The 11,061-nt window shown below is 44.5% G+C and overlaps 3 protein-coding genes across 6 annotated transcripts in view; 1 reads left to right on the top strand and 2 right to left on the bottom strand.

The window, feature by feature from the left end:
* The window catches only part of pdcd11 (programmed cell death 11), a 12,215-nt gene extending 12,117 nt beyond the window's left edge, over positions 1-98 (top strand). For all 3 annotated transcript variants that reach the window (XM_068322433.1, XM_068322435.1, XM_068322434.1), the window contains exon 36: positions 1-98. This exon is cut by the window's left edge and continues 459 nt beyond it. The gene's annotated coding sequence lies outside the window, so the exon portion shown is untranslated.
* Positions 97-5,380, bottom strand: zgc:175214 (uncharacterized protein LOC557610 homolog). 2 transcript variants are annotated; one of them, XM_068322439.1, is made up of 8 exons: positions 5,298-5,380; positions 4,802-4,966; positions 4,135-4,488; positions 2,685-2,838; positions 2,239-2,281; positions 1,893-1,934; positions 1,445-1,527; positions 97-950 (listed from the first exon to the last, which is right to left on the bottom strand). In XM_068322439.1, exons 3-8 carry the CDS (start codon positions 4,157-4,159, stop codon positions 830-832), a joined length of 468 nt encoding a protein of 155 aa, XP_068178540.1. In that variant the 5' UTR covers positions 4,160-4,488; positions 4,802-4,966; positions 5,298-5,380; the 3' UTR covers positions 97-829. The 2 variants fall into 2 exon arrangements, with proteins under 2 accessions (XP_068178540.1, XP_068178541.1); XM_068322440.1 differs by lacking the exon at positions 5,298-5,380 and having other exon boundaries at positions 4,679-4,818.
* Positions 5,381-5,584: 204 nt separating this feature from the next.
* LOC137600691 (calcium homeostasis modulator 1) lies at positions 5,585-10,984 on the bottom strand. The gene is made up of 3 exons (XM_068322438.1): positions 10,899-10,984; positions 9,044-9,631; positions 5,585-8,190 (listed from the first exon to the last, which is right to left on the bottom strand). The coding sequence occupies exons 2-3, from the start codon at positions 9,587-9,589 to the stop codon at positions 7,681-7,683; spliced, it is 1,056 nt and encodes a 351-aa protein (XP_068178539.1). The 5' UTR covers positions 9,590-9,631; positions 10,899-10,984; the 3' UTR covers positions 5,585-7,680.
* Between the last annotated feature and the right edge of the window lie 77 nt (positions 10,985-11,061).

Below are 11,061 nucleotides of genomic sequence, written 5' to 3' on the forward strand. Positions count from 1 at the left end.
TCATCATTTTCTATTTTTACAAAGAGACTTTCTGTATTTACTGTATGTATTGTCCATCGAATCTAACCGTCTTTTCAATAAAACCTACACAATCAGTACATTACATGACATTTTATTTAAAAGCAACAAATACAAAATAACAGTATACTGTATAGGGACATGTTTACGTACAATACATACAGGCAAGACTAGCTTTCTATCAGTCTCTTGTTTTTTTTTTTGTTAAGTTTAAAGGAAAGGGCCTGGGACACAATCGGTGATAACGTCTGCTTGAATCATCATGAGTTAAAATCCTGCTGGTTTTGGATTCGGCTGGAGGTTGTGGCTAATGGCTGAATTGCTGAAACATCTCCCCTACGTTGGCAGTATCGATGATGCGTGTGTGGCACATGGTTCTAGGGTGGATGACATGAGTTGTGCTGGCTCTATTGGTAACACCCCTGAGATAGTGGAGGTATCCGGACTGATCCTGTACTCCCATGTCCCGCTTTGACGCCTGATGTGTTGTTGGTCTCTGGCAGTGCTGCACCATTCCTCCAGTGACCGCGGATGATAGCCTGCTCGTTCCTGTCGTGTTTGTTTGTGAACAGTGCAATATGGAAGTAGAACTAGGAGCATTTCAATGAAAAGGTCCCATTCATCCACCCTCCCCCTCTCTGCTCTCAGTATCCCGTTCACGCCGTGGCCAACCGCTCCAAGCGTGGCGGCCACTTTGGATCATTATCAACATTTCCTGTGAGATGCCTGAAAGATGACTACTGTCCATCCTCCCTAGTGTATTCAACATGAGTCGTCTGTGCAAGGGGGGGCTCTGGTTTCCCAGGTTCCCTCACACTTCCTCCGGGTCCATTGGCCCCTCGGCGCCATGTGGAGCGTCCGTGTGAAGCCGGAGGATGGGTTTGTTACACATGGGGCACACGCTGCGGATCTCCAACCACTTCAGCAGGCACCTGTGGCGGTAAAAGAAAAGTTAGACGGCTTTTAGATTAGCATGAAATTAAAAGAGTCAATAAAAACTAAATTGCTTATGATGTGGACATGATTAAAACTCCACCGTATGTAAAAAATGAAGTTATGGGCTGCAGACGTGTCTACAGTAATCGGATTTGGATGATTTGATTGGTTATACTCAGGGAAGGGGCGGGTCTTCAGGGAATGCATGTGGGATACATTCAAAGTTACTTCATAATCCTGAAGTACGTACTCTAAAGAATAAAAAATTCTGTATACAAAAAGAAAGAAAGATACTGTATATATTAAAAAAAACTGCTAAAATTAAAAAGACGAGTAGCAGACATTTAAATTCTTCATTGGCCATAAGCTCAATTTTTGCGATTGAATTGAGGACGACACTCTTCTCATGTGATTCTCAGACGGTTGGATGAAGATCGTTCTCTCCCCAAACTGCTAAACCTCATCTGCAGTTGACGGGTTGAATACTCACTTCTTGTGAAATGCATGTGAGCATGGGCAAACTCCCAGTTCATCTCTGGTCCTGAATTCTTCTAGACACACTGCACAGGTTTGCTAAAAACAAAAAATATACTAGGTCAGTGTTTTGATAGCGGGCTAACGGGACTATTTCTACCTCACTGTGTCCAAAAATAGATCTGACTCTATTGAAAACCAAAAATATCCTGAAGCACACTTGCTTAAAAATTTAAGGAAGAAAAGAAAAAAAATCTAAGAATCCCAGGAGACAAGGATTCTGCTTCGCTCTGACACGCATCTCAAACGGCTCCCTTTAAAGACAAGAGGGGCTTTAAGGACACCTCCTCTGGGCGTGTGCAGAATCTTCATCAAGTTTAATCACAGCCAACCCCTCCCCCAGCACATACTGTCCCATCTCAAACATAAAATGTGCACATCTCCGTGCAGAAAATGCGACTTACTCCCAGGAGGCTCAGTTTCTTGCTTGCTCCCTTCAGCACCACCTACAGTTGGGGAAAGGCAGAGCAGGGAGAAACCATTGGTCAAGAGAATGATGTGTCAGCAATTTTCAGGTGGCAGAAAAATCTATGAAAAACACTTGGGATGTCCTTATGGGACTGTCTCAACCTGCAGTGTGAACTGTGTGAATCAGAGCATGGCCCCACGCGGAGTCAAGGTCACCCATAAAGGGTGGTGTCAGGTTTCACAGTTGACTAACAGAGCGAACGACTGTGGATATATTTATAACCCGCCTCAGAAGATGGTGTTACATGTTCACCCGCGGTGACATCCATCGCCGCCACATACCTCATTGTAGCTGAACTGCTCCCTCGTTCCTTGTTGCTTCAACCTGGAGGAGGGCGGGGGGGGGGAGGGGGTACAGAAAAATCATTAGTCAGCGGTTCCCTGCTCGAGAATGAGAACCCTGCAAGGTGGGTAGGGTGTAATGATTTTTAGAACCTTTTAGTGAAAGCAGACGTGTGAAGGCATCAGAATGTCAGTAATGGCGCTAAATGTGGGAAGTTCCCTGCAAGACTTGTGTTTGCCGCTGTGGTTACATTAAAATCTTATTACCAAGGTATAAATTTCAGCTTGCAAAATATTGCAACACAACTGGTGTTGCAACATAGCAATGTCGCAATTCTCGCCACGAAAACTCAACCTGGATTGACTGCATTCTGTTTTGCACTCCCTTTTTTCTTTATCTCATGTTCTGTCATGTTCGGTCACGCAGCCAGTCTTCCTCCACTTACCTGAAGAGGTAGCAGCAGAAGATGAGGCTGAGCATGAAGACGAAGAGGCCGATGCCCAGCACAATGACATAGACATTGAGCGGGAGGTGGTAGATGTCAGATGTCATGCTGCAGTCGTGTTCAGAGCGCTGGGAACCCAAACCACACAGGCATCCTGCCAGGGGACGGTTTGGAGGACAAACAATACAAAGGTGAATGCATTTCACCGTTAACAAGTTAGATGAAGTTGGTTTAATAAAGATTTGATCTCGCTGATGAATCACAAAACTGAAAGTTGGCTGCTTTGTTTGTCAAATTACACAAAACCGCTAATTCCCATTAAAATCTGGTGGAACGCGAAAGAAAAATTTTGGTTTCCACAAAGGAATCGTGTCCAGAATGTTTTTTCCCAGTGTCTTTATCATTCCAACATTGTGTATAATCATGTAATTGCACATAAACTACTAAAGTGATTTCCAGTAAACTTAATGCGGGAGGAGCCTGAGTCAGACAAATGCGGTTTTATTGGGCCTTGGCAGAGGTATGCGCCCAACAGTGTTGTTGTTTCGGTTTTTCTTTTCTTGACTCGTGTCTCATGACCTGAATCTTGTCTCTCAAATGAGACAGCAAATATAAAAATCCTGTGTGTTGCAACTTCATGTCAACCAAAACTGCGTCTTAAACAATCCCAGAATTCATTGGTGGACAGAAACGACTGCAGGTACAAAAACATCTCCGGCATCTACACCCACCGGGCTGCCCGTCGGGGTGAATTAGGGTGCGCAGATGTAATGGCTGGTATTTGTTTTGAGTGCAGGTGTGTCGAGGGAGGGGTGACGAGCGAGACACAAAACATGACTGCGCGTTAATTGGCTGTGAACGAGACAAACATGGAGGACAAGCGGCGCTCACAGCAAACCACCATCTGTTCCACCGATCCTGAGGAGGTGACTGGCTGGGGTGTGAGCAGTGTGTGACAATAGTTGGTGGGGGAGGGGGGGAGTCTGTGTCAAGACAGAAGTGTGTGTTGTGTGTGTTCCAGGTGGCGGTGGTGGTGGATGGAGGATGAACTCCGGGGGTCAAAAGGCCGTTTGTGAAACAATAGCAGAGGAAGCCGCCTTCCACAGACCAAATGGGTTCCTATTCATTTCAGTGTGTGTGTATGGGTGAGGTGGGGGTGGAAGGGCTCTACATGTGCATTTGCATCACTTTTAGCTGAATGAATGGCTACAGCCTGCTCACATTGGGGAGGTGGGGGCAACAAGGAGAAGACCTCGAGTGCGTGAGTGACGGATGAGCAAAAAAAAAGAAAAGAAAGAAGCTCAACAAGAGAACAGAAAGTTCTCGCTGTCACACAAACATGACCTTGAATGTCGTTTCCACTCTCTCAACTATTCACTCATCCCCAAACGCTCCTTCTAACAGATGACTCGGCTCCATTCATCACCCAGTAAGAAATCCACTTACTCACCGTTACACCATTGGAATGGTTGCATGAAATTGGACTCCCAGAGCGGCAGCAGTCTATCCAGGCCCCTGTCAGGAGAAGGCTGGACGGGGGCCAAGCCTGTGGCCCACAGCTCCAGGACACGGGATCCTGTTTGGATCTGGGATTCAGGCGACGCTGAGTTGGACCCAGTTAAGAAACAACCATCAAGATCCTGGGATTTTCTCAATCCTCAGGAGGTGCGATTTCTTCTGGCTCAGCAGTCTGTGCCGCTCAGCATTCCCCAAATCTGGATTAACCCCCTCCGTGTAAAAAGACTGGCAGATTCAGGACTAGGGTGTCGGGTTCTTTGACCGGGACGGATCACCTCATGTGCTCCTGGATCCCAGTTGAGAATGATGTCATCAGAGAACAGAGGAAGGAGAGACAAAGGAATCTTGTTTAGAAGACGAGGTTGTTTTGCAGATGCCTCACATCATGTGTTATTCAGGAGCTCTTATTGTTTAAAGATTAATCCAGTCACAATGTCAGGAACAACACGGGCTGCCTGGCAACAAGACATACTTACATTTCCAACAAAAACTGCTGTATTTGACTTCACTTTGTCTGCAGTGTTGCCCCCCCCCCCCTCGCCAAATTCAGAGACAGCGACTGTTGGGAGTGACAGTCCTCGTCCAGTGGAGGTAATTACCTGGCATTAGTCCATGCTTTGTCTTCCTCCAAAAGCTGCTTTTTCAACAGAGGATTTTCACAAGTCTCACCCTTCTGTCGTCTCCTCCTCCCCCTCCAGTCCCCTGATCATACAGCGAGCGCTCCTCCCCAGCTCCAAAGGCAAAAAGATTCTTCCCTCTACAGCCTAGAAGAAGTGAGGACAGCTCCATGCAGCCAAACAACAGTCCTCAAACTGGGATTGGCGTTTTGCTGATGAGTGTGTGTGTGTGTGTGTGTGTCAGACTCGCTGCCTCGCTGCTGTGTATGTGTGTGTGTGTGTGTGTGTGTGTGTGTGTGCGTAGGAGGGAATCCTACTCTCCTTCTAACCATCTGCTCTTTCAATTGAGTAAGAAAAAAAAAAACAGACAAAGGTGCCGTGTGCGTAAAAGTGTGCGCGCCCGCTCCGCGTCTCCACCACCTCCAGCTGGGACTGTCTTGGCGGACTTCCCTTCGTCTTTCCCCCCCCCCCTACACACTTTTCGGTCGTAAGTAGCCGCTCCTTCGTCTTCCTGCTCCTGCGCTCCTCCGTCTCGGGGTTTGTAAACAGATCTGTGTTCATGTGACCAGCCGTTTTGCCTCGCAACTCTCCTCTCCCTCAGCCCTGCCTCTCTCCATCCGTCCACCAATCTGCAGGCAGAGGGAAGGCCGAACGAACGAGACGCCGACGAATGGGGCGCCGGCAGGCTCGCTGGTGTGCGTGTGTGTGTGTGTGCGTGTGTGTGTGTGTGTGTGTGTGTGTGTGTGTGTGTGTGTGTGTGAGAGAGAGAGAGAGAGAGAGGGAGAGAAAAAGAGACGTTTGCAGCAAAGTCAAGACAGGGCCTTGGTCCGCGTCATGCGCACGGCTGATGTCCTGAAATCAAAACAAAGCCGTGTGGGGTGTTTTTTTGTGCGTGTTTTTTTTTTTTTGCTGTTGTTTTTGTTCGCGTGAAGATGAGGTCAGGGAGACAGGAGATCACGCAGTTCCTTCCTCCGCACAGGCGCTGATGGTATTTTTGGAGCTGCTGCAGATTTCTGTTGTTTTCTTCACTTGATCTATATATAAAACATCATGTCACTCTTTTTTTTTTTTTTTTTCAGAGGTGGCGCAGGGAAGAGGGGAGGAGGAGGCGTCTCTTTTAGTGGAAGGGAGATGTAATACAACCCCCCCCCCCCTCATCCACCTCTCACCAGCGGCCTTGGCTGCCGATTTGTTGAGGGTGGGGGGGGAGCACAGCTGCTGGGCTACTGGGAGAGATGGGAGACGGTCAAATGGAGAGCTGCTTCAGCAGTTCCCTAGGGGATGGATGGATGGATGGGTGGGGGGTGGGGGGGTGAGGTCTCAATGGGACTTCATTCACCCGCCTCCCCTCCTGCTCTAGCAGTGGTATTACTGAGGAACAACTGGAATGACCGCACAGATGCAGGAGCATAAATACACCCCCTAATACCCATCATGCATTACAGGGTGTTATGTTGTTGATGCATGTGAGGGATTTAAAAAAACCCACTGATGCACTGCATGAGTGATTTAGACTGTATAAATAAACTGGATTGACCTCACTGCATCAACAGTAACCGCTCCTATGATCGCAGTTATTACCATTTAAATTTAATCAAAATGTCTTTTCAAATTTACATCGCAAGTACATATTTTTCAGGTGGACAGTGCTTTACCAGGGTGTGACCAGTGAAATTAGAAACCTGGCAAGAAAATGAGGGAGATGCAAAAGTTGACCTTGTTTCCTCGGCAACATGTAAATCTTTGTTTGGTTGACATGTTTTCCTTTGAACAAATAATAAGACTGGTTTGTGCGAATAGCGAGGTTTGAAATGTGTTTGGAACAAATAAGCCAGCAGACGTGTCTTAGAAACATGTGATTGTTGAATAAATAAATTTAGATTTTAAATAAAGATTGTTTTAGTATTGTCACATGGGCTGGTGCAGATTTAAATGACTGCCACCAAACTGTCTAGATCAAATATTGTATTAAAAGTAACTGAACCTTTTGCTGACCAGGCATAAAATAGCACTTAAATGATAAAGGCAGGTCATAAAATGCATTATAACAGCAGTATAAGAGCCACACAGTCAGGAAGTTTATTGGGTAATGTCATTTATTTAACATCTATGCAAATACTAGCATTTACATTAGCCTCCATAAGCTGCTAGTCATTCCAGACCAAGTAAGGCCGTATGAGTGACATTTGTGATTGTATTGAGCAGACGAAACTTGTTGAACTTCTTATGAATGCAAGTGTTTTTTTCTAAAAGAAAGATTCCGTTGATTCTTGCATTTTCTAAAAGATAAAACAATGATGGCGACAACTTTATTGCAAGACCAGCATGTATTAGCTGATGGCCTCTGTCAAGGTCGCCACCAAAAATAGCATTTGAACTGTGTAGATCTGTGGTTTGTGTGTTTGTGATATGTCTACATGTTCCAATGTTGCTTGTGCTTGTAATGTGCTTCATAGCCACGTTGATGAAGGTCACAAACCAAAATATGGCGCTGTAACAGTAAATCTGTTGTATGCTGACCTCTCTAGACTCCTGCCTCTCCTGCACCTTGGAAGTCAATGGATGCCTGCCAAAAAGTCTTACTCTGCTCCTACTGCCACCAGTAATCCTTTCATTTCCCTTCTGTGTATTAAGCTCAAGTATTGGACTATCATTCAAGCTGTATATTGCATTGACTTCTTTCATACTGTATATTTTCTACGCCTTTAAGTTGAATCAAAATCCACTGGGTCACGATGCTGGATTTGTAACTGACTTTGACAGACTAATAAAATGTTGTGTTTCTTTGTCTGGAGAAACAAATGATTCTGAAAACATGAAAGTTAGGCATAAATATAAAGGTCTTTGTCCTCATGAACTCTTCAGACCTTACTATAATATACTGCCCATTCCTTTTTCTGCGTTTCATGGGTGTGTCCCTTCATAAAGCCGTTGGCTGCTCCATTGATCCCTCCATTCATTCCACTATTCTTTTCACCATCTATTTGGTCCTGTCTGAGAGCCAAAGCTGGCTTACAGGTGTGCCAGTTCCACAAGGCTTTGTTCATGTCATCCTGGGCTCTGATACCCAGCAGCTTCTCTTCATCACTCTTCCTACGCTCATCTTCATCGTCGCTATCATCCCTGCTGGAACGCCGCTGGTGAAATCTGTGCATCTCCCCGCTGATGTTCTCAAAGTACTGATGGATGCACACCTTGGCAAAGCTCTTGGCATGCTCCTTGCAGGTCTCGTCAAACATCTTGCGCTCGATGTCGATGTAATGAGACCAGTACTTGGTCTTAAGGAAGGCGGCTTGACTGAAACATGGCCGAACGGCTCGTATCAGGAAGGCTGTCAAGGTCATCATGAGCAAAAACATCCATCCGCATGCCTGTAAAATAGAGCTATTCTTAAAATAACATAGAGGAGAGTAAGAACACCATGTTGAACACTGTATGGGCAAAATACAGATATCAGAGAAATGGATTGGGTTGAGAATCTGGTTCATTGTTTTGTCTCCTTCCATCTTTCCGACTAAGACTAGAAGATTAAGAAGCATATCTATGGCCTTCTTCGTAGCCCATTAACAGCATCTATATATCAACAGACTTTTTTATTTTCACACATTACTTTTAAGCTTGTATGATTGCCCTCCAGCTGATAAAAGACTTAAAATAACAGTGTGGGTGTGTTTGGGTGGGTTGAAATGAGTCCTAATTCCATGAATAATAAATCTAGACGCTTATATATCCCTCTAAAGTGCAAAATCTATTTGGGAGTCAAGTTGCGAAGATGTGGGTGAACTGTAGAAGGAAAGTCAGGAGAATGAAATTTGCTTAGTCATCGTATCCTGTGACAAAGTTGAAAAACTGCAGTTGGAAAACTTTTTGTCCACACTCATTGCATACTTGACCAGAAAATGAAACCCGAGTTATCTGTGTTTTACTGATGATGGCTCAAGTTTATTCAGTCGTGGCGATGTGACAGCGACCTAGAGTATGAAAAACACTATTAGAGAAAATATTTTATGTACATTTCCCACTGTGCTGTGAAAAAGGCCCATGGTAGGCATGAGCCTGATACTATTGTCGACCAATTATTCATTTGTGATGCTGGAAAACGCTGGACCCTGCATCCAGCGACTGACTCTAGGGACCACCTGCTGTGAGGCAACAGCGCCAGCACTGAAACCCATAAATCTGTCACTGTAGAAAATTCACAGAAAAGTGAAGAAAGTTATTTACCTGGGAGATACACTTGATGTATCGTGCCGCTGCCACTCTTATTTCCTGATGCTCAAACAAGTCCTTGCATGGAAGTCTTGCCAGCAATCTTATCTTCTCTGTCTCTGACATCTCCTTCATCACGCTGAAGTTCCCAAACCTATCGATGTCCAAGTTGATGCTGAAAGCACAGAGGAAGCTCTTCCCATCCATGAGAGTGACCGACACCCAGACCGCAGGCGCTATCAAAGATCTCTGCGTCATTGAACAGAACATGTAGCGAACAATGGATGGATCCTTCCTTCGTTTTCCCGTGGGTCGGTGCCACTCTTCCGTGAGCACTGACACATTATTGTTCAGAACAAAACCTAACATGAAGAACCATATGGGTGGAATGATGAGCAGTCCGATCCCATAGGTGTAGTTGTACTCGGGCATGCAGGGGCAGCTGAACTCGAACACAGAGTACATCTGTGCGCTGGCTAGAGCCATGATACCACAGATCCCATTCATAAAAGACTCCTGGTTGGACTGGAGGAACTGGAACATCATACGAAACTTATCCATCTTGGGCGATGCAGTGTGTCTTTGGTTCAGACAGAATTGAATCTGTGGAAACAAGTATAGTTCAGACAAAAAGGAGTGAAACAGTGCTGCATCAGCTCTTTCCCTGTTATTTAGCTGTTTTCTAATACAGCTTCAATGAGAACTAATGATAACCACCTCTGGAGGAGTTGCAACTAATAATTTTCTTTAAATTACATTAATTGTTCACTAATTTTAGTAATAAACTTGTAACCTTTGAATCAACATGCGGTAAAATGTCTTTGATGTAAGTCAGCAGATTTCAAGTTAACAAGAACCAATGCAGTCAGAGACTGCAACATCCCATGACAACCCTGAATTCAAAATTTTATCCTGACCTACTTGGATAGGTCAAAGATCAAAGCTAGTGCTCTGACCTACTTTCATAGATCAAATCACTAGCTTTGACCTAGTCTTACTCACACTGGCCTTCTCCCTCGTCTTTCTATCTTATCCGGTTCCTGAGAGTACAAAAGTTAAGATTTGACCTTGACCTAGTTTCATCTCATTTTCATCCCATTTGCCATCTGAGTAATGTGCTTTTTGTTTCATCTTTGTATCTGCAACAGTTGCGAAGATATTTGATGGACTAACGGATGGACGGACGGACTAACAGACGAACACACAAACGCTGACAATTACATCACCGCTTTGAAGCGGAATGAAACTAGAACCAATGCAGTCACAGACTGCAACATCCCATGACATCCCTGAATTCAAAATTTTACCCTGACCTACTTGCATAGGTCAAAGATCAAAGTTAGTGCTTTGATCTACAGTCTTACTTACACAGGCCTTCTCGCTCTCGTCTTTCTATCTTATCTGGTTCCTGAGAGTACAAAAGTTGAAATTTGACCTTGACCTAGCTTTCTCAAGGTCAAGGTCATTATCTCATTTTCATCCCCTTTGCCGCCCGAGTAATGTGCTTTTTATTTCTTCTATCTCCAACGGTTGCCAAGATTTTTAGTGGACATACTCACGGATGGACGAACAGATGGATGAATGGACGAACACACAAACACTGACAATTACAATACATCACTGCTTTGAAGCGGGATGTAACTAGGCTCCCATAAAGAATTACTTACGTTCCAAAAAGCAGTCAGTTATGAATTTTCTTGAATACAAAGTGCTCAAAATAATCTAGATTTTTTGTCATTTTTTGTTTATTAGAATATTGTATACTCATTGGTGACTTTAATACTAAATCACTCTTCATGCAGAAAAATTCCATTCACATCCAGATAACAGTTTTAGTTTTCTGAAAAAATAATAGTACAGACACACTTACCTTTTTTTAGTGGTCAAAAATCAAAGCAATATTCATATAAAGACAACATGCACTATAAATATCCCTGGGTCCTCATCAGATATTGCATTTACACCCAACTGAGGTGTTTCTCAAACTCTTGTGATGTTCGAAGCCAACCACATCGTCCGTCACCAAGCACCGC

The sequence above is a fragment of the Antennarius striatus genome, chromosome 8, assembly GCF_040054535.1.
Source record: "Antennarius striatus isolate MH-2024 chromosome 8, ASM4005453v1, whole genome shotgun sequence".
Classification (NCBI taxonomy): Eukaryota; Metazoa; Chordata; class Actinopteri; order Lophiiformes; family Antennariidae; genus Antennarius; species Antennarius striatus.